Genomic DNA, 23,682 nt, shown 5'->3' on the forward strand with positions numbered 1-23,682 from the left:
GTACTCATCTTTCCTGGTGGTTTCTCTTCTTGTGCCTTGTCCTTGACGACCCAACAACTGAGGCAAAGGAAACCAGTGAACTTTTAAGGCAGTCTGGGGATATCAGTCTCCTGCTGTCCTGGCACCTTGGCATGGCTTTAAGCTCTACCTTGCTCCTCTCCCTCTCTTTGCCAGTTGTAGGTCTATCCCCCAAACCCTCACCCACCTCAGGCATACAGTGTTTTGCTCTAACCTACACTGCTTCCACTTCCAGCTCGGGTTGTGCCAGGGATGTTGGCTTCCTTTAGATTTCTGGGAGGAGTATCTCCGATTCTGCTCTTTGGGGTTCTGATTAAGTCTACACAGCCCTGGGATCCCAGCGTGTCGGAGCTGCTTCTCCCCCACTGTTGCTTCTCCCCCACTGTTGCTTGTCAGCTGATTCTAGCAGGTCATCACCCAGACCCTCTGCTTTGGATAAGCGCCGCTTACAGTCCTCTCCTCATGTCCCACATTCAGGCCCCAAGCCCTGACCATTCTGTCTCCTGAACATCCCTCAATCCCATCTCTTCTTCCCCACTGCTCTAGCTCTGGCTTCTATCCTTCACCTGAATGAGTTCAAACAGCCTTACATACAGTTCACGTGCTGTAAGTTTAGCCTCCACACTCAGCCCAATTATTCTTCCTAAACTGTAGCGCTGATACTACACACAACTTCAGTTTCCTAAGGCCTATATAATTAAGTGCAAGGGATTTTGACGCCCTTTTAAAAAAGCGTGACTCCAATCTACTTTTCCAGCTTCACCTTTCACTGTCCCATCCAACCCGCCAGCCCCACAAGGCTACTTGCCATGGCTAAATGAACTCTCCTCTTCCACACAAGCTGTTTCCTCCCTCCTAAAAGCCTACCCCTTGACGGTTGCTAAGTGCTGACTTCACGACCCTGTTTGTGAAGCCTTCCTTCCTGAACTTCCTGTGAAACGAATCCTTAACACTTCTCTGCAACTAGAGCACACAGGTGAAGTCTGTTGTCACATGCAAGTCACAGTTTTGTAATTACATTGGTGTGTGTGTCTTCCCCCCAGTCCATGAGCTCCTTGAAAGCAGGGGCTGTATCACCCATCATGGTACTCCAACACCGCCTAGCACTTGACCTAGACTTCAGTAAGCACTGAATGAATATGTGTGGAAATGAAATGAAATCCAGGTGCCTATTTTTCTGTCTGAGCCTCTGCACAGTTCTATACCCATTTTCAACAGGTTCTCGGGGCTCAAGTCACCTTATCCCCTTACAGCATCCTCATTCAGAGACCCCACAACACACCACCTGAGCATGAAAGGGCAATTGCTATCTTCCCTGGAAAGGCCTATTTTCATCTCAAATATTAAAAACACTTAAGATCCTCAATGCATGGCTTAGCCTATAAATATTGTTCTTGACACTTGTTCACAAATTTGGGGAAGGGGACACTGTCACACTGTCTTCAAGAAAATTCAGTATACACTCCCAGCACCACAGACTTCCTACTTTTGATGATGATGGTGGTGGCATAAAGTACCAATAGCCTCGTCTTTTGAAAGGATCTGCCATGCTGCTGATGTAATCATTCTGATAAGAAACTTCACGTCGGAGTTCAGCAATTTCTTCTAAAACATTTTCAAAGCCTCCTTTGTTATCTGTAAGGGAAAGCCATTCTATGAAGTTGGGTATGAAATTATCTACTTCCTTTCTCTCTCAAAACAAAAGTGATTCCATGAGAGCCAATGAATTTTATAAGTTCCTCAAAGCTGGTTTCAGCCTGCCCTTTGCTAATGAGTTTTTGCTAACACTTAAAGGCAATAAACATATCCTGTTGTTGTTCACTTATAAGGTGAGTCAGAGAAAGAAAATAAACAGATTTGTAAATCTTATTTCTTTTGAAAATACCAAAATAAATCTCTAGTTTCTTTGTAATCAAGTTTCTTAATAGTGCACTTACACAAAATGCTTTTAAAATTCTTTGATTTTATCTATTAACTAACACAGCTCTGTAAATCAAGCATGGAATTGATCTGTAACCATCAGATAAGCTTTCTAAAGATAAAAAACAAACAAAATGACATCATGTTAGAACAACTGCAGAATCAAAGCCCAATACTTTACCAGCCCCAGTGAGGTCTAGTAAATTCCGCAGCCTTGCAATCTCTGTCCTTTGTCTCTCCATTGTCTCATTCAGTTTCTCAATTTCTAGTGCCTGTGAGTTTGCTCCTCCAGTGCCTACATCTACTTTCTCCATCTCCGCTCGAAACTATTAAGAAAATCACATACACAAAGTTGCCAATGAATATTCCTTCCCAGACACACTTACCCTTGAACTTGACTGTAATTCTCTAATTTTTACTTACACTTTACTAATGAGGAAACCGCATTACTGCTTATATTTAAACTGCACTCTGCCTGGCACATAGTAGAGGATAAAGTACTGATTGACTATTTATTGCACTTTAAAATTCCTTCAGATGTCACCTCCAGTCATTTAGTCTTTCAGGAACTGATAAGAACCCAATAAGGGGCGGGCCCTGTGGCTCAGCAGTTAAGTGCGCACTCCGCTACTGGCGGCCCGGGTTGGGATCCCGGGCGCGCACCGACGCACTGCTTCTCCGGCCATGCTGAGGCCGCGTCCCACATACAGCAACTAGAAGGATGTGCAACTATGACGTACAACTATCTACTGGGGCTTTGGGGAGAAAAAGGGGAAAAAAAAAAAGGAGGAGGATTGGCAATAGATGTTAGCTCAGGGCCAGTCTTCCTCAGCAAAAAGAGGAGGATTGGCATGGGTGTTAGCTCAGGGCTGATCTTCCTCACAAAAGAAAAAAAAAAAGAACCCAATAAGGAGGAGGTCTCAGGGTACCAGCACTGACCTGCTCCTCTTTATCCCTGAGAAGATTTTGCAGGAGTTCGATCTCGGCTTCTGCTCGGGTCAGATCTCTGGCCGCTTGCGCTGCCTTTTTGCTGAACCTCTCCGTTTCCTGCAACTCCTGCCGGGACAGAGAGATGAAAGGCACCACTGCTACCACAGGTGGTCTTCTTCATTTCTTTCTTCCTCTCACATTGATTCCTCTGTTTTCATCAGATTGCCTGCCTGGCTATCCCAGGCACATATGGCACCAAGTCTTATCCCGTGCTGTTCCCATCACTTGGCAGCCTGCTCCACCTCTCTGTGGGGGCCAAGTGGGCAGGGTGCTGCATCAGAAAGAGCAAGGGCTTATTTTTTCTTCACTGTTCTACAGTCTTCCATGACTGTATCGTACAAAAACTGCAGCAGACATTATCTCAGTTAGGAATTGTAACAGCCCTATGAGATAACATATTATCATCTGACTGCACAAGCTGAAAAGTTTGAGGTTCAGAAAGATTATATGGCAAGCCTTTAAAACCTTTGTTCAGGTGTGTTGACAGCGACCTCCCTAAGCAGATCCCTACACTTTGAGGTTAGGACAGAATGCTTCATCTGATGGTTCCTTTCAGGACTCAAGAGAGTGCAGGATCCCTGGCGGGGCTGTGATGGGAGAAATAGAGCCTTCAGGTCTGAAGGGAAACAGACAACTTGATAGTGGTTTATAAAATAGCCAAAGTCTATAACAAGAGATCAATAACACAAGTTGCTATGTTTTTTGACAGCATTGGTGGAAACTTGTTTTGTACATGTGGACTCACCTCTGCTCGCTCCTGGTTAATTTTCATAACAGTTCCATGAAGGGACTTCAGCTGGTCTTTGGCAATGGTGAGCTCAGCTGTGGCTAGTTTATCAGAGGCGGCCACAGCTTTCTTTAGTTTCTTCAATTCTTTATCTAAACCAAGAAACTGCTCCTGAGATTTGGCATCTTCAAGTTTCTTCTAAGATAAAAGAAACGTTAATTAAACATATGAGTCATTAGGTAGCTGTGAATTAAGATGTAAGCTCCATGAGGGCAGGGACTCTGTTCACTGCTACACATCTGCACCTAGAATAATAACCTGGTACACAGTAGGTGCTCCATGAATATTCACTGAGTAAATGAATAAATAAAGTCATCTCAAAACTGTATGGTAGGGGCCGGCCCTGTGGCTTGGTGGTTAAGTGCGCGCGCTGCGATGCTGGTGGCCCGGGTTCGGATCCCGGGTGCGCATCGAGGCACCACTTCTCCGTTCATCCTGAGGCCGAGTCCCGCATACAGCAACTAGAAGGATGTGCGGCTACGACATACAACTATCCACTGGGGCTTTGGGGGGAAGAAATAAAATAAATAAAATCTTTAAAAAAAAAAAAAAAAAAAAAAAAAAAAAAACTGTATGGTAAACTTAGAATGAAATCAGCCTTCTAATTCAAGAATCTTAGTGATCATAGATTCATTCATTCATTGGAGAAACATTTCTTGGCACCATCGCCAAGTGATGGACCAGCCCCTTGTGATCACTGAGTCAGGCACTGGGCATATGGTGGTAAATAAAACAGACTTGGCTGCTGCTGTCAATGTGCTTATAAGAGACAGATATTAAACAAAACACTCAGACAAACATATAACTAAAATTGTAGTTAGTGCCATCAAGGGACAGAACAGGGTACTATTTGAGAGGAGAGCAGGGGAGATGCAGGTTGGGGGGAGGGGACAGGCAGAGAGAAGAATAGTGGAGCAACATGGCCCAGGAGAGGGAAGGGCATGTGGGAAGGCCATGAGAGAAGACAGAACTTGGCATTTTTGAGGGACTGAAAGGAGCATGATGAGAAAAGGAGAGAGCTAAACAGAGACAAATCATGCAGGGTCTCATAGGCTTCAGAATTCTGGTCTTTATCATAAAAAACAACGGAAGCTACTGGAGATAGGGAGGATGAGGGGGACTGCCAAGAGCCAATTCGTGTTTTTGAAAGAGCATGTTGGCTGCTCTGTGGAGCAGGGTCATCAGTGCAAGATCTGTCAGGAGGCCACAGCAGTTGTCCAGAAGAGAGATGATGGTTGGATGAGGGTGGTGTCATCAGAGAAGGAAAAAGTACACATATTCCAGAAATATTTTGGAGGCAGACTCAGTAGGACTTGGGAACTGACGGGTTCTCAGTGAAATATGAAGCAAGTGGTTCAGTGAGGCTGGGAGAAGGGAGGGGGTCGGTGTGAGGAGTGAGAAGGTATGAAACAGTGGAGCATAGGAGAGCCAGCTTACTAGAGAGAAGGGTAACGTTGTCCATTTGAGGTTGGTGACCAAGAGTTTATAGTGATACCACTATGCCTGGATGGGTGATTTTTTTCTCCAGGAATATTAGCCTGGGTGCAAGCCCAAAGAAAGGAGATGGCTGCAGTTTTGCCATGGAAGTAAGATAGGAGAAAAGGACAACCGATTTGAGGATATTTGCAAAAAATGGCTATAGTGGTAGACCATGGAATTTAAGTTGGGCATGGAGGAAAGTAAAGACAGGAAGGCTTAACGGACCGAAAAGGTGGGGCTAATGCACTGGAATTCTCAAGAAGGTTGAAAAATTGTCAGCATGGGGGTGCTGGCAGATTAAGGGGTTATGATCAAAGTTGGATGCTTCAGTTTGTGATTTCAGAGGTGGCAGGTGCAATTTCTGAATTGAATAAGGTCTAGGACGTGACAATAAGAGTACACGGCTGAGGTAGGATGGAGAAGTTCAAAGAGAGACCAGGGTATTAGGAAGGAAGATGAGGAGTTTAAACATAATTTCCCCAGATGTGTCCAATTAGGCAAGGGGTTTTGAAAGAAGTCAACTCATCTCAACTGTATTTAAGTACCACCTAACCAGCTCTCAAGTCATTCCTTACATTCCCAATTCTCTTGTTCCATCTCTCATGGCACCCTTGTCTCAGGCCATTGATTCAATGCATGCATCCAGTCTCCTCCCACGTTAGGTTCACCTCTGGGCCAGCAATGCAGCCAGAGGCGGCTGTGGCTCACACCCCTCTCAGCTGGCCCGACTGCCAGGGCAGGACTCCAGCAGCAGAGACTCATGTGTCTCTTTCTGAGGCTTCCCCACCTTTCTCTCTAACTCTTGAAGTTGGGCCAGAATTCTCTCCTTCTCTTCATCAGCTTCCTGAAGTTGGAGATCTGTAAGGCCTTGAATTTCCTCCATACTTTTTAGATTTTCTTGCAAATAGCGAATTTCATTCTCCAACTGCTGGATTCTTGCTTCATGTTGCCTCTTGTCAAAATTAATCTGTGAAGAAATCAAGTTTCAAGGATGATTTTTAACCAAAATATATTTTAAGCAAAATAAAAATTTTTATAAAATTATATTTCATTTTACTAAAGAGCATAATGAAATTGTGTACTAATGAATTACTGAGGATGGTTTATCTCAACTGTTCTCTCGGAACCATTTTAATGTTTGCCTCATCATTAAAATAATTACATCAAAAAATCAGATTCTGGCCCCATACTATGCTCCAGCAATGTGGTATTATTTACCCGCATGTTAAGAAACATCTCACTCTCTTCCAAAACAAGAAAACACAGCGTCACAAAGAAGCCTGACTTTGACATTAGTCACCATATTTAGGGTTGAATTTTAGTCACACCTAGTTTGACTTGTTATGAGTGAAAATAACAATAATTATACTGTATTTTTATGAGAAAGGAAGCATTGTAATTTGCTGAAAACCATGAATATTTGCCAACACTTCCCTCCAGCTACCTCCTGCCCCTTTCTTACTCGTGCTTCAAGGGCTCTCTCACAGGCCTGCCGGAACTCCTCTTGTCCCGTGGCCAGTTTCTCTTGTTGCAGAGTCATTTCTTCCTGGAGTTTTCTCTCTCTCACTCGTGCTTCCTCTCTTTCCCATTGGGAGCGTGCAAGAATTTCACTGAATTGTCTCTGCAAATCAGCAAGGCTTTTCCCTAAGACATCTGAAGGACTATGGGTTCTGGTAAGGGGGAAAAAAAGATGGTATAAGTGTGACACTTTATTTTTGATGCTGGAGGCTGGGTGCAAACATGCTGGTAACATTATTGCAGGAGTAAAAAGAGTGGTGTGGAGTGGGACTCGTGGCAGTCCACAGCAACTTACCGAGCATCTCCTAAGTGCAAATCACTGTTTTATCAAATGACTGTTGCCACTCTGAAAACACAGGCTCCTATCAGGCTAACAATGTTTTCTCAAAGAATAAAAGTCCATTTCATACATTTAAATTAGCCTCAGTTTTCTTTTGAGATCTGTTTTCTGTTTAAAACGGATGATGTGGCTCTACTTCCTGACCATGTGTAATGAACTTTCAAGAAAGAGTTACTCTTAAAACCTTTATGTTTTTTAACTTAAATAATACCAAAAAGTACAAAAGATTTAAAATGTATGAAAGATGACATGAGTGGAGCCATATTAAAATAGAGCCAGAGCCACCATTCCAGAGATACTGCCTTGCACGTCTTGTTTTCTTTATCTTCCAAACTGGACCCAACTGCCAACATTCCAAGAAGTCAGTAAGGACAAGAATATCCTGTCTGTAAGGACCGATGCAATTGGACTTTGCTGATGACTGGACTGCTAACCAATCAATAAAGTACAAGTCTAGCCTTTTGCCTAACGATAGAACTTCAGGCCAATCTCTGAAGCACAAACCTAGCCTTACCTCATCTGGCACCAGTGAACTCTTCAATACAACTCACCTCATCCTCTCTTTTCCCATAAAAACCCTAAGCCCCTCTCCTGTAATCAGGACACTATGTGGGTTTCTACATGAATCTGTGCTCCCGGAATTGCACAGATTTGACCCCAAATAAACGTTTTTGCCTCTTAAACTGGTTTGTTTTTTGCAGGTTGGCAGGGTAAAAAAAAATCAATGACAGACAATTTGAACTAAGCAATCTTATGTCTCAATCATGAAAATACAATAAAGGAAACCTTACAAAAGAAACCAACCATTAACAATAGTTGGAAAGGTGAGTTCATCACTGAACCTCACATTCACAACTCGACCACTCTGTACTTGGAGGTCTTGATTTTCTTTCTTTTTTTTTTTTTTAAAGATTTTATTTATTTATTTTTTTCCCCCCAAAGCACCAGTAGATAGTTGTATGTCACAGCTGCACATCCTTCTAGTTGCTGTATGTGGGACGCAGCCTCAGCATGGCCCAACAAGCGGTGTGCGCCCGGGATCCGAACCCGGGCCGCCAGCAGCAGAGCACACGCACTTAACCGCTAAGCCACAGGGCTGGCCCGGAGGTCTTGATTTTCCATTACCTCATTTCCCCAGCTCCTGATTTCAGTTTTCTCCTTAGCTCATCCACACGAGCTGCCACTTCTTCTGGACGAATCAAACCATCAACCACATGGTTAAGGTGATTCTGGAAATCCTTAAGTTGCTGTTTTAACAGGTTATTGTCATCCTATGGAGGGTGGTGCAATGGGAGGTAAAAGTTACCAAAATAAAATTTAAAATACACCCACGTACACAGCCTATATGACTTACCATATGACAGTTCTATTCAACTCCCTTTACCAATCTTTTAAAAACCTTTTCCACTCTGGCTGACAATATCTGAATCTACTGATCAATCTAAAGTCAGAAAAGACACAACCAGGCATTATGACGTTTCCTGATGTGACACAAAAAGAATTACCTATGAGCACCACCTATGAATGTCTTCTTGCCAAAAAGTAACTAACTTGAATCTAAATAAGTCTCCATATGTAACATTAGAACATTTTAATCAATACTATGGAGATGCAACCAACAAAATCTAGTATATGGGAAACTCTATAGGACAAAGACCTGGTTTTCTTTAATATATAACACAGGAAAAAAAAGAGGAAACCTATAGACTACAAGAGACTTAAGAATCAAGTCAGCCAAATGCAATGTGTGTACCTTACTTGGATCTTGATTACAACAAATACTTGTAAAAAATTTATGAGATAATTTGAAAAATTTGAATACTGATAAGGTATTTGATAATATTGGGGAATTACGATAATTTTAAGGTATAAAATGGTATCCGTGTTTATGCTTTTTTTTAAAGCTGTTATTTTTTAGAGATACATAACAATAGTACAGTATTTATAGATAAAATAAGATGTTTCGGTTTTACTTCAAAATAATTCAGTGTGTGAATAGGTGTGAGGGGTGGGGTGTGGACAGCATTATAGATGAAATAAGATTGGCCATGTGTTGATAATTGTTGAAGATGGGTGATATATATATGAGGATTCATTTCAGTATTCTATTTTTTTTATATGCTTGAAATGTCCATAATTCAAAGTTAGAAAAACAAAAACAAAAAACTCTTTCCCATAATATTCAGCTCTATGTGCCAAGCAAGTGAAAAATGGAACATCGCATACTGAAGTTTCTCTAGCAGCTTACAATTCTCTGTGGGACTATTTGTTATATGCCAGCATATTTTCTCTACTAACGAACGAATATATCTAGACCTCAGAATTGAATTCAGACAATGGCCTCTTTCAAGTAAAAAGAAATTTCTAAAATCACCCGAAATTGTAAAGAAAAATAGTTCTACATCCTAACCTATTGATTGTATTTCCCTGAATACCTATATTCTACCTGAGTGATTAATTTACTTCAAACTCAATGTAACACTGTTAATTAAAATGGAGGATTTAAAATTGCAACGAATATGTTAACTGCTTGTCCCATCTGGAGTCTCTTATCTGTAAACTGTCCTGCCCATTGCCCTAAGGTGCCCATATTTGTACTACTAATCTTGGCCACAGGGGATCTGAGCCAAGGCCAGCCATCCATGGACTAGCCAGAAAACAAGTCCTCACTCTCTCCAAAATTTGAACCCAGATCCAGTACAGCAAGTCTGTATAAGAACTTGGTCTGTAAAAATACATCAGCTCAGGCCTGGGGTCCATGCTGGGCCACATACAATGCCCAGAGAGACAGAGAAGGAGAAATGAGAGCCATGTAGCCCCTGAAAGACCAATAGAGCAGCTCTGGTTCCTAGCAAGCTGTCTCCTTTCTTGAGCTAGTGCTGGCAGGTTTCAGTTCATTGCGATGAAATGATTTCTGACAAAGACAAATGCAGAGTGAGGCCAAGGACCTAGTTCCAAATAAGGTAGTCTTCTAGCATGGGCCAACATTCTGGAAAGCTGACTTCAGTTTCTGTCTTCAAGGAAAAGGCCCCTAAAGAATATATTTTTGTCCTTTGCTTTAAGAGATGTATACTGAAGTATTTATGAGTGAAATAAAGACGTAGGAGGTTTTCTTTAAAACATTCCAGCAAAAAAATGTGGACTAACTGAAACAAGAATGGCAGAATCTTGATAATTGTTTAAGATGGGTAAACAAAAGGGCATAAGACTATTCTCTCTGTTTTTGTGATTATTTGAAAATTTCCACAAAGAAAAAATAATCCAATGGACACCCAACACACACACAATTCACACAAGAATGGAAAGCATGTACATCTTTTATGATATTTGCTTCAGAAGTTGAACTGATAGCAGTAAAAATTAAATTCTAGGTTATCAGATTTCCTTAAACTTTGAGGAAAAAATATTCAAGGCTTTGGAAGAAGAGAGAGAGAATTTGGGTGAGCTCATTAGTCTTATCGGTCACAAACCTCCCTGCATGACTTTTTTGGAAGCCTTCCCCAAAACCATAGCAACTCTGCCCCTTTACTTCTGGTAAAGTACAACAGCTGCCACCTCCGTCAGCCAAGTGGCCTCTGACTTTACAGAATTTGGAGACCTGAGTGTGGATCCAGGTACCTGTTGGTTCAGACATCTGTGCTCTGTGAGAGTTTAATTACCTGGAAAATCCTGTCCACCTGCTTCTCCTGCAGTTTGTTGGGCAGATTACTGTGACAATAGCTGTAAAAATATTCTGCCAAAGAAAACTCCCACAAATGTAAAATGACTGCACTTTTAATAGCATCCTGTGAAGGGGACTGTGAAAACTGTTTACAGTTAAGAAGCTCTGCAACCCACTAGAGTTAAACTCCTGGATAATTACAAAGATCTTTCAGTGGAAGAAGGCACCACCAGTCTGATAATTTTAGCTCAGTCTGGTGACAAATGTGCTTTTAGAAGAAACACAAGGTACTGCTTTCATCCATGAATTTACATAGTATCCTGTTTACCATCAACATGGCCTCCACCTCTCTGCACCATCAGAACAACACAAAGGATATGCATATTAATAATCATAAAACGATAGGCTCACAAGGGAACAGAGGCTATGGTACTGTTCCACCCAGAATTCCTTTTTTCTAATAATTCAAGTTGCTTACATATATGAGCAGGGTGTTAGGTGTCTGCCTGAAGATAGCAACATCTTTGGGTGTCCTACATAAGAAAGTATTAGGAACCAACAAGTCTCTACCTGCAGCTGTTTAAGTTGCGTGTGGAGCTCACTATTTTCTTGTTCCTTTTCTTCTGAGAGTTGGGCTTTTCCAAGGGCATTCTTGAGGGCTTGCTTTTCCTTCTCAAGTTCTGCTTGAAGGGCTGATTGTTCTAACTATTGCCATAGGAAGCAATGATATGAAAAAGTAAAATAGCAATAATTTATGATCTAAAAAGGCATAAATAAATTTACATACACATGCAATCCCTTGCTAGCTATGGTTTTATATTAACACAGTTTTATGTTTGTACTCCCAAATTTAAAAATCCAAGGTAATTTTTTCACATGCCTCCTTAAACTTACTAATACTTAAGGAAGAGTAAGCATGAGAATCAGCTCAGCACAGTAAACCAAATCAGAATCTGCAGGGATGGCCCAAGTACCTACCTTTAAAAGCTTTGTGAGTGATTCAACAATTATTGTTCTCCTTTCCCTTAGACCAATATTTCTCAAACTGTGGTCCTCAAATATCTGCATCAAAACCACTTGGTGTGCCTGTTTAAAATGCAGATGCCAAGGCTCCATCTCAGACTTAATGGGCCAGAATCTCTAGGGTGGGGCCCAAGAATCTGCATTTAACAAGCTTCACACGTGATTTCACATAACTAAAGTGTACCAATCAGAGATCTGTAGATCAGAAAGAGATTTATTATGATCCATACTCTCATGTGTGTGGTTTGTGGTTTGACGTGTGGTTTGAAGACCAATCCTGTCAGGCCTGATGCCAACGAGGGGAGTGTCCCTTCCAATACCCAGTGAATTTGTGAAAAGGCCAAGCTGTTAAAATATTTTTATCAAGGCTTGTGAGAAAAAAAACACAGGACAATGGAAGTACAAAGGACAATGGATTTCAAGCTAGTAAGGGTTGGCTTAAAAACTTTTCAAAGAAGAGAACTCATTTGAAAGGAGATGCCACCTAGAAATTTTATTTACTATTATTTAAAAATATTTATTTACTGTTATTTTAATTCTTTTCTCCCCTCCTATTTTCTGCACTCTGATCTTGTCAACTGCAGTTTTGTAAAACTTGGTACTCTTAACATATAATCCTGACAATTGGCAAGTGATCATTGGATATCTCATAAGTAAAGGAACACAAAGTAACATAATTATTATAATAAGCCAGACTTCTTGTTATTTTCTTTTCCAATCATACAAATCCTATTTTACATAAATTCCTGGGATTCAAACTATCTTATTTTATTTCACTTTTATCCAATAGGAACATATTGACCCTCCTCATGTGCCAGGCACTGAGAAAACAGAAACAGGCATATATAATCTGGCCATTCACTGTGCTGAGTCTAGCGGGGGAGATGGACAATCTCAACAGATGATCACCATACATATGATAAAATGCTTTGACCAAGCACAGGTTATAGGAAAACCAAAGTAGAGTCCTGAACCCAGATGTTCAGCAGGCAGAAGGGAAACGTGAGGGTGGGCTTCCTGGAGGAAGGTGCAGCCCATTTGGCTAATAGCTAAACAAAATGTATTTTTAATCTGATAAAGAATATACTATAACCGGTCTCTGTCTGCTTCTCCGTCTTCTTTCTCAGCCTCTTTCCCTACTCTTCTCCCTGCTCCCAGCATAATGGAGGCATACTTTCGGCACTTTAAATGCACTATGCCCTCTCTCCTTGCCTCTTGGAGAATGCTCATCCCTTATCCCAATCCCTTTCACCCCCATTTCCTCTACATAGCCAAATACGACTCATCCTTCAAGGCTCCGCTGAAACATCATTTCTATAGGGGTCTCTTCCCTGACTGCCCCTCCCCTGCTACAGAACCCTATCCTTTTCTTTCTCCCACACTTGTTTTACCTATTGGACCATCAGCTTCACAAGGACAGTGACCATGTCTGTGCATCCACAGCACCTGGCCTTCAATGGCCAATCAATAAGTATTTGTGGGATGACTAATTGTTTCTCTAATTTGCAAGCATAATTTAAACTAGTGGATATTTCATCCAACCAAAATAGGAAGTAGCAAAATAAAATTTAATATCAACTTAAAAGAGGTCTCTTAAAGCTGTTTTGAGAAAGAAAAATTAGAATTTATTGAATAGCAACTGCTTGGTGCTCTCATGCCCATTATCTCCCTTATCCTCACCATAACCCATTTTACAGACCAGGAGGCATTTGTCAGAGGCCCAGAGCCATGAAGTGATTTGCCCATGTTCACACAGGGGTAGTATTTGAACTCAGAATATCTAACTCCAAAAATGTGCTCTTCCCATCACTCCACATACATTATATTAAAAAGTGTTTAATTTTACATTAAATTAAAGGAAGGCTGATATGTCAAGGCCACAGGCTACTTGGTTTCTATGACTCTATGCTCTTACTTACCTGGCTGAGCCTTGTTAGTTTTTCCAAGTCTCCCTTGAGCTGGTTGGCTTCAGCATCCCGTATCTTCAGCTGAGCCTCTAGCTCAGCCTCATAGGCACTGAGATCTCCCTGGCTCTGCTGCAGGGATGCATTCACCTCATGCTGCTCCTGGAGGGCAGTCTCAAGTTCTGCAAGCTCCTGGAAGGATTTAGTGTATGTTGAACTACGGAACCCTCACTGCGCTGCTTAAGCATCTGCAAGTCATTATAAGTAACTTGAGCACTGTAAACCAAACGCTGGCCAGCCACTGTTGCCCTGACATAGAAAGTGTTCATTAGCAATATGATGAAGCCACAGGCTGTGCATATCCAGCTTGGAAAACAAAACCCTGACCAAGTGCAATCAGAAAAATCAGTAAGCTACCAACATGTTTTCCAAAGTAACGAGTTGTATGATACTTTAAATGTGTCTGAATACATAAGAAGAAAAAAGAAGAGGAGGATAAAATTTAAGGCCTATTTTCCACCAGACATTGGAATAAATGTTTTCACATTATTTCATTGCATCTTCACAATAACTGTGTCAGACAAGGTATTATTCCCGTTTTACAGACGAAGAACTGGAGATGAACATCTAAGTAAACTGCACAGGACTGTGTAGCCAAAAAAAGATAGAGTCAGGATATTAACCCAGATCTCTGACTCCAAAGACCACACTCTTTCTATTAAACCACAGTATGTTCACTTCTCGGAAGAACAAAATGGGACTAGCACTCTCTAACATCCAGGATGATAGAGTAACTTAAATGAGTGCTAATAAGAATATATGTACATATTGATTAGCATACCACAGTTCTAATTCATTTTAGCCCATCCGTTTTCTATAATTAAACATTACAGCCTCTATCTATTTATTTGGGATCTTGAAGAATTAGATCAAACTATTCTGGATTAAAGAGGAGGACCCTGTGATGAGAACTTCTATAAAAGAGTTTCTCAATGGGTGGTCCAAAGACCATCTGGCATCTGAACCATTTGGGTTGCTTGTTCAAAATTCAGATTCCACATAAAACTAACAAAGGATTAATATCCAGAATACACAAAGAATTCCTACAAATTGTTAAGTAAAAGACAGACAATCCGATGGAAAAATGGGCATAGAATATGAACAAGGAATTCACTGAAGAGGAAAACTGAATGGCAAATAAATCTCTCCAGTAATCAGGGGAAAATGCAGTTAAAATAAGATACTATTTTATACAGAGCATAGAGGAACAAGTTAAACATGCCATGAAGAAATAATCAGACAAATCCATAATGTGGGATACTCTACAGGACTACCAGCCTGGACTCTACACACACACTCACTCTCTCTCTCTCTCTCTCTCACACACACACACACACACGGTATAAAAGACATTCTTGGCACAACTGAGAAAATTTGAATATGGTTCTGATATTAGATGACATTAGAGAGTTATTGTTAATTTTTCTAGATGTAATAATGGTATCGTAGTGATGTAGGAAAATGTCTTTATTTTTAAGAAATGTGTACTGAAGGGATGATGTCATGATATCTGCAACTTTCAAATGATCCAGCAAAAAAACCCCAAATACAGCAAATGTCTGTTGGATCTAGGACAGCACACAGATGCTCAGTGAACTATTCTCTCAACTGTCCTATAAAAATTTTCATATAAAAAGATACTATTTCAAACTCAGCAGAGTGGCAAATACTAAGTCTGACAAAATGTTAAATTTCCTGAATTTGATAATTATTTTGTTTATGTTAGAAAATGTCCTTGTTCTTGGGAAACACATGCCGAAATATTTCGGAGCTAAGGAGCAGAGATGTCTACTACTAATTCTCAAATGGTTAGGAAAAAAATTTATATACAAATCTATATAAAATCATGTAAAATTATATATATAAGAGAAAGAGATAAAGCAAATGAGGCAAAATATTAATTGGTAACTCTGAATGAAGGGTATAGTGAGTTATTCCTGCAACTCTCCTGTAAATTGGAAATTATTTCAAAATAAAAGCTTAAAAAATAAAAGCTGGAGGGCCAGCCCCGTGGCTTAGAGGTTAAGTGCGTGGGCTCCGCTGCTGGCGGCCCTGGTTCGGTCCCGGGGGCGCACACGACGCACTGCTTCTCCGGCCATGCTGAGGCCGTGTCCCACATACAGCAACTAGAAGGATGTGCAGCTATGACATACAACTATCTACTGGAGCTTTGGGGGGAAAATAAATAAATAAAATTTACAAAAAATAAATAAAAAAAGAAAAAAGAAAAGCTGGAGGGCCGGCCCCATGGCTTAGCGGTTAAGTGCGCGCGCTCTGCTACTGGCAGCCCCGGTTTGGATCCTGGGTGCGCACCAACGCAATGCTTCTCCGGCCATGCTGAGGCCGTGTCCCACATACAGCAACTAGGAGGAGGTGCAACTATGACATACAACTATCTACTGGGGCTTTGGGGGGGAAAAAAAAAAAGGAGGGGGATTGGCAATAGATGTTAGCTCAGAGCCGGTCTTCCTCAGCAAAAAGAGGCGGATAGCATGGATGTTAGCTCAGGGCTGATCTTCCTCACAAAAAAAATAATAAAATAAAATAAAAGCTGGACAACACTAGGTGTTGGCAAGGATGTGGTGTAATGGCAGCCCTCACATTACTGATGGGAGTAGAAATTGACAGAATCACTACGGACAGTGATTTGACAACATCTGGTGAAGCTGAGGAGGCACATACTCTCTGCCTCACAGTTTCACTCTGCACGCAGTCCCCAGGCTCAACATGTGTGCAAGCATGCTACTCTCAACACTGTTTGTGACAGCAAAAGACTGGAAACCACCTAGATGTCTCCCAAGAGAAGAATGAATAAGCAATAAATTTGTGATATGTACACACAATGGGATGCTACATACATCAATAAAAATAAAATAGAGCTACATGTGTCAATGTGCATAATCCTCAAAAATATAAATATGAAGGAAGAAAAGAAGTGGCCAAAGAATAGGTACATTATGATACCTTTTATATAAATCTTAAAATTATATAAAATAATACTACATATTGCTTATGCATAGATACAGATATAATAAAAGAAGATAGATGCAGGGAAATAATAATCATATTCAGGATTTAGTTACCTCTGGAAGAGGGTACACAGAAGATTTCAAATATACCTGTAACGTTTTATTTCTTAAGCTGAGTTGTAAGTACATGGTGTTAAATACTATTTTTGGTATGTTTATATGTCTGAGAAATTTCACAGTATTAAAATATATTAATTCAAATTTCCAGAGACAGCCGTACTGAGGATGAGGTTTGGGAACCTGGGTTCTCATGCATGACAAAGTTTGCCAAACAACTAAAACAGAGCAAGTGAAATCTCCAAATAAATGGCAACAAAGGTACTGAAGGGTATAATTTACAACACTGTGTCTGTCTTGTTATCTGTAAAATAATCTTAAAATTATGAAGTAATAACAAGAATAAGAAAAATTATGTCATGCTTAATTTGAGGGCACAAATAATAAAATCTGAATATTTAATACAGCATTTGTAAAGCTATAATTTCATTTTCCTTAGAGTTATTTAATAATATCTTTCAGGGATAGAAACTCAGCTAAAATAACCCTCCTTTCTTAGCAAAGGAAAAATAATGATTCCGAGTGTATCACAACTAAAGGAAAAAAACAAAACAAAAAAATAGCCACAATACTATTGCTAATTTCCTTAACTAACTTAATTTGGACATCATCTACTTCTGAGGCCAAGGGAAACAGGCAAGAAAAAACAAATCTTACCTTCCTCATATTTTCTGCATCTATAGCAACTATTTCCAGTTGGTCCCTCTCCTGCTCGACCTCGGTCAATCTCTGCAGCAATGTCTCTTTCTCATCCTGGAGCTTTCTGCATTCATTCTGGGCCTGAGTTGCCTGGCCTTTGATTGACCCCAGGTATTCCTGCAACCCACTGATGACACCTTCTAAATCCTTCTTCAGGGCTTCATTTGCTGCTATCTGGCCTAAGCAAGACGGTAAAAGGGAAGGTGATGATATATATAAGAAAATGCTTTCAAGACATATAAATAATTACTGCATTTAGTCTTCTTAGCTATTTGTTACTAAGAACGAAATTCTAAGCTTTCAATTATTTCCTACTATCTTATTTTTCTTTTTCAAGGTATAATGATAGTTTTTTTCCCCCAATTATCCACCATACAGAAGTATTAAGCAGGTATACAATAAAAATAGTTTATCCATGGGCATTTCTTATAAAATGCTTAGTTTATGCTGTAAAAAGTTTAAAGTAGTGATTTCCAAATAAAACAATGAAAAATGTGCAGCAAAACTGAGTTCTTGCTACTAGATACACAAAATAAAACCACTCAACGTGTTAAGACTAATCCAAGACTGGTAGCATAAACAAGTAACCTGAAGACTTAATAAAAACCAAACCACATATTAGGTACCTACTATGGGCCAGGCACCTTATGAACACTATGTCATTTAATCTTCCCAACAACTAACGATTGTGATAGAAATAACTTGTCCCAGGTCACACAGCTGGTAATGGCAAAATAAGGACTGGGACCTTTTTACATCCAGCCAAGCTCTCACCACTACAGCCTGTTGTCTTCTGCACCCACTATTAGTGCAATGTCACAATTTAAATTTTCATGGTAAAAGTAGACCCTAACATTCTTTCCACACTCTTCTTATAACTTGACACTGAATGCCTGATGTCAATGGGCTCTTTGCTCCTGAAAGGATTTTATATCTTAAAAGAAGACAATCACACGCCAGGGTTTATCAAGATCATGTATTGAATTCTTGCCTACTGAATGGAATGACCTAACTCACTAGCACATCAACACAACAAAACTAAAATAACAATTTTTTAATTTTATTAACCATTTTTGAGTACTCTACAAATATTTCCCTAGCAAATACTAGTACGAACAGCTGAAGCATATTCAAGCCAATATCTGGATTAGTAATGCCTGACTGGGTGTCATTTGTCTTTTATTAATACTAAAACTGATTTACGTTAAATCACACAAATTCTCACCTTCAGTAAGCTGTTGTTCAAGGTCCTTAATCTCTTCAGTTTCTTTAGCAATTCTAGAGAGTATCTCATCCAAACGGCTTTCAAGTTGTTTGTACTGTTTGTTCATAATGTCAAGCTGCTGTTCTTTACCCCTTTTCTGAGCCTTCATATGGCACTGAAATGAAAAAAAAAAATCACCAAAATCCCAAATTCTTTAAACTGTTTAAAAAATAATAATCCTTAACAACATTTCTAAGGAAGAAAGAAAAATAAAATGTAACAATTGTATCAATTTTGTGTCAGACCCTGCACTGTTTTCACGTGAGTAGTTTTCTTTAAACCTCATGGTAACTTGATGTGGGAATCATCGCCATTTTACAGATGAGCAAACTGAGGATCAGGGAGGTTAAGTGATTTTTCCAAGGGCACACCTAGCATGTAACGTAGCGAAGTTCAGTGTTCTTTGCATTGCATTAAAATATGTCTTTTTTAAAAGGTTTCCAAAAAGTTGATTATAAATACATATATCCATTGACAAAGACTATATTCTAAAATGTTAACAAGGATTATATCTGGGTAGAAGGATTACAGGAGATTTTTTTTCTTCTCTATGAGTTTTTTTATATTTAAAAAAATTTTATAATGGACAATACTTTTTTAATCCAAAAAACCCCACATTAAATGTACTTTATAAAAAGGTTTCTTAAGGGAAAAATGGAGACATGAAATAAATACGTACTTAGAATTCAAGTTTATTTTCAATTGCTTATACAAAGAAACCTTTTGCTTTTAAGTCCGGTAAACTGGGAGTTGAGAGAGACCTCAAAGACCATTTAGTCCACTGATTCTCAAGATGGAGGGCCCTCTGGAGGCACACCCCTCAACCACTACACATGCACCTGGTGGAAAACAGAGCTTTCACACACCCACACACCCTCTCACACCCTCACAGTCATTGCATTAGGGAGCTACTGTTAACTGAAAGGAGTGGAGCGTATTTCTCAGGTGTACTGGGGGGGAAAACTGAGACCCAATAATCTAGTCTCACTCTTTCTTTTACAAATGAGAAAATTGAATCTCAGATCTATCAATCCACTTGCCCAGGTCTCCTTAGGTAACTGTTCATATGGAGACAAAGCAATTCCCCAGAGAACCTCTGCCCTCCCTATCACACCCTCACAGCTCTAGTTTGCCCCCATAGGATCACAGGAACAGAAAATAAATTAAGAGAAAGCATTATATTACAATCTGAACAACAAACTCCAAGGTTCTCAAGTCTAAGACCTATTTGATTATAAAAGAACATTTCTCAATTTTACATGTCTGCTGCCTCCAAAGATATGAAAAGTCCCTTCATTTTTGAAGAATAAATGACTGGCAGCTTGACTGGAAGGTTTTCATTTTACTACTGGTAAAACTTGATGGGATTTTCAAAACTCTTCTACTCTCCCAAAATACCCATCTGAAGTCTTTCTGAATAGGTATCTGCAGATAACAGTTTAAATTTTAAGTAAATTCAGGATTTTTATGGCTCAAGAAAGAATAAAACCACTCCTGCACTCATATCTATATCAATAAATCTTTAAAATTCACCATTAAAAATTCCACTGAAATCTCTTTACATGTAGGACAAAAAAACTGGTTCAATATGACAATGATTTGCACTAAACACATGGGATCAAAAGAAGATTCTGCGATTTTCACTACCGTGGAGCTCACGAAAGAGTTGTAAAAACAGGAACTTACATCTCTGACTCCTCCTCCTTTTAAGTCCTTTGTACAGAGAGAGAGAAAATGATCATTTCATACCTTAACTTAGAATTTATCCTGTTAAAACTGTGCCGTTGAGAACAGGGAAATTGTGGGCGGAACGCTTTCTAATGCTGTCTTCAAATTCACGCGCACTTTCCTCTCTGACAGCCACATTTTTAAGCGCCTCTAGCCTCTGCAACTTTCCAGCGCTTCAAACCACATTCCTGGCGAAGACTGAGCGGCAGCCCAGCCTGTCCAATCACGAGTAGTCTCTGCAGGCAGGCCCCACCCTCCACGCTTTAAATCACAACACAGGAAGCTCCCGCCGGCCAATCACGCACAACCTTGGCAACAGATTACCACAGGCTAATTTCCCCAGAGAACAGTTACCTTTTGCTTCCATAGGGCATTGCCTGATACGTTAGAGCCATACAAATATTCCTTTATGTTTGCTCCTGTGACATACGTGCTTCTAGCTATGAACATTTCTTACAACTAAAATGAGATTTGATTTTTAAATAGTAACTTTTCCTTTTGAAACCTAGTTAAATGCTTATGTTTGTTGAAAACTTGACTAGGTTTGGGTCTAAGCTAATCTTAAAAATAATTAATCTCTTTAGACCTTTAATTCCTTTGTGGGAAGAGGGTCATTGTAGCAGCATAAGCATGGGCTCTGCCTCTTCCTAAAAGGGTGACTTTGGGAAATCATGTAATCTTTCTCAATCACATTTTCATCTTCTGCAAATTGAAAAGAATGTCACCAATCTCATAGATGCTGTGATAAAGTTCCTTACCAGTATATGCAAAAACCTCAGCACAATGCAAGACACATCGTCGATACTTAATATATTTGTTTTCCATTGTATCTCAGAGTCTTGTACTGTTTTCTAATCTCTCAAGCTTTTACTTTTAAATTCTATTTGCTATTCAGAAAATTACTTCATCTGATTAGATAATAAAAGTTAATTAAATAAAAGTCTATCTACATCTACAGAAAAATATGCAGAGATCCCACTCTTGATTATTTCCCTTTTTTTTTTTTTTGTGAGGAAGATCAGCCCTGAACTAACATCTGCCAATCCTCCTCTTTTTTTGCTGAGGAAGACTGGCCCTGGGCTAACATCCATGCCCATCTTCCTCCACTTTATATGGGATGCCGCCACAGCATGGCTCGACAAGCAGTGTGTCGGTGTGTGCCCGGGATCCGAACCGGTGAACCCCGGGCCGCCACAGCAGAGTGCGTGCACTTAACTGCTTGCGCCACCAGGCCGGCCCCTTGATTATTTCCTTTTTGCTAAAATGTTTACATTTTGTAGCCTAAAATGGGGTGCCTAACTAGCCAATAAGATGACTTTGTGCATATTAGAAAAAGATGTTCCCTTTGGGTGAACAAATTAAAAAGAGACATCCTCTGGTGCTCAGACTAAGGCTGTAACCTTAAGAACTAACCTTCAGCAGTTTCAACAATACCAAAAAGGAACCTCAAATCTGGTTTGATGCTTCATCTCCGCTAACACATATTGATTTTGGCTATCTTCAAAACTTGTACGCCATTCCTACTTCTCATTTAACTCTTTTCTATGTGTAATTCTTTACAGAAATCCAGTGAGCATTAGACTCCCAGTACGCAAAGAATATCGCAGTCGTTTGTTGAAAGCAAACATACAATCTAGGTTCTAATTAGACTCACAGATCACAGAACTGGAAGGGGCAGCTCTGGGTAGTGCCTACAGGCCGGTTCCTTCCCATCTTCCTTGATGCAAGCACTCATAAACATAGGGCTGGCCCCTGGGGATACAGTTCCTGTCCTCAGGGGCCTTACATGGAGTGTTAGACATCTGAACAAATAAATGCAATAAAGTAAGATACTACTGACCATATTTTTAGTTGTTAGTGCCATCGAGTCGATTCCGACTCCTCGTGACTGTGGGTACAGCAGAGCAGAACCCCTACCCAGTCTTTCTGCCACCCTCTCACCTTCCAGCACTATATTAGACAATGCTCTGCTGTTACTCTTAGTGTTTTCATGGCCAGTGTTTTTGGAAGTGGGTGGCCAGGTCCTTCTTCCTAGTCTGTCTAGTCTGGAAGCGCCACTGAAACCTGTCCACCATGGGTGACCTCGCTGATATTTGAAATATCTGCAGCATAGCTTTCAGCACCACAGCAACACACAGCTGCCACAGTAATGACAACTGACAAACGACAGACGGGTGGTGTGGTTCTCTGACCAGGAAACAAAACTGGGCCCTGGGGAAGACAGCCACCGAATCTTAACCACTAGACCACCAGGGCTTGCTATTGACCATATTACACATTATTTAAAATCTCATTTTTCATGTGACAAAAATTCTCTAAAATAATCAAGACAACTTCTGGTTTCAATTTTAATACTAAGTCTTAGGCTTTTGTTAGAAAAGACCTTACGTCTGTGATGATAAGGTTACCCTTTGTCAAAATTAGCTGGCTTGAAAAAATATCTGTGACATTTTACTAAAATATTTAAAGGGATAATTAAATAACTTGTCAACTACTTAAAGCAATTATAGTGCATTGTCCTTATCATGTTAAATTCTATGATTCTCTTAATCCAGAAATCTTAAAAAGTTCTTTAAAAAATAACCTTATTATTCAAAGTATACCAGTAAAATATGCACGAAATATTTTTATTTCTATTTTACAAATAGTGGCTAAAATATAAGCCATTAGTAAGACTTCTCAGGGTAGAGGCAGAAAGAGACAAGAACCTAATTCCATCATCCAACTGCCTGATCACCTCTGGCCACATTTTAGGAAGACATACTCTAGAGAAATGTTTCCTTTTTAAGGACAAAACAAAACAATATGAAACAACAAATAGCTTTAGTGGAATAATTGCATAAAGGATTAAAGAAGGGGTAGAAAAAGGACTCTGAACTCCCTTCAGCTCTCCCATCTCACCAAAGAGAGAGAAAGAGTAAAAGGTTTGGAGAGCACTTTGGAGCAGGTTTCTCTTGATTCGAAATACAATGAAATTTCACATAAAAAAAAATAAGTGTACCATGCATCCATCATTCTACTGAAAGCTACCTCCTTCAAGCCCTAGGTTGTTTTGTTTTAAACACACACACATATATTTTATACACACACATACAGATATAATACACATATATATAATACACACATATTATATATATATATATACACACACATAAACATATCTATCACTCAAATTTGTGCGTCAAACTAAAAGGGACTTTCAGAA

General features: G+C 39.8%; 1 protein-coding gene across 7 annotated transcripts in view; it reads right to left on the bottom strand.

The window, feature by feature from the left end:
- CNTRL (centriolin) overlaps window positions 1-23,682 on the bottom strand; it is an 85,147-nt gene that overhangs the window by 26,418 nt on the left and 35,047 nt on the right. For 5 of the 7 annotated variants that reach the window (XM_087419170.1, XM_087419174.1, XM_087419171.1 and 2 more), the window contains 11 exons: window positions 18,711-18,864; window positions 17,444-17,664; window positions 13,656-13,832; window positions 11,284-11,418; window positions 8,178-8,323; window positions 6,657-6,864; window positions 5,982-6,161; window positions 3,674-3,853; window positions 2,878-2,994; window positions 2,120-2,264; window positions 1,505-1,653 (listed from right to left, as the gene is read on the bottom strand). In XM_087419170.1, coding sequence (XP_087275296.1) covers window positions 1,505-1,653; window positions 2,120-2,264; window positions 2,878-2,994; window positions 3,674-3,853; window positions 5,982-6,161; window positions 6,657-6,864; window positions 8,178-8,323; window positions 11,284-11,418; window positions 13,656-13,832; window positions 17,444-17,664; window positions 18,711-18,864 — 1,812 coding nt within the window. Of the gene's footprint in view, window positions 1-1,504; window positions 1,654-2,119; window positions 2,265-2,877; window positions 2,995-3,673; window positions 3,854-5,981; window positions 6,162-6,656; window positions 6,865-8,177; window positions 8,324-11,283; window positions 11,419-13,655; window positions 13,833-17,443; window positions 17,665-18,710; window positions 18,865-20,498; window positions 20,697-23,682 lie in introns of those variants that run through there. The other 2 variants (XM_087419176.1, XM_087419172.1) reach the window with 2 other exon arrangements.

The sequence above is a fragment of the Ceratotherium simum genome, chromosome 29, assembly GCF_057802395.1.
Source record: "Ceratotherium simum simum isolate JZ-2026a chromosome 29, ASM5780239v1, whole genome shotgun sequence".
NCBI lineage: Eukaryota > Metazoa > Chordata > Mammalia > Perissodactyla > Rhinocerotidae > Ceratotherium > Ceratotherium simum.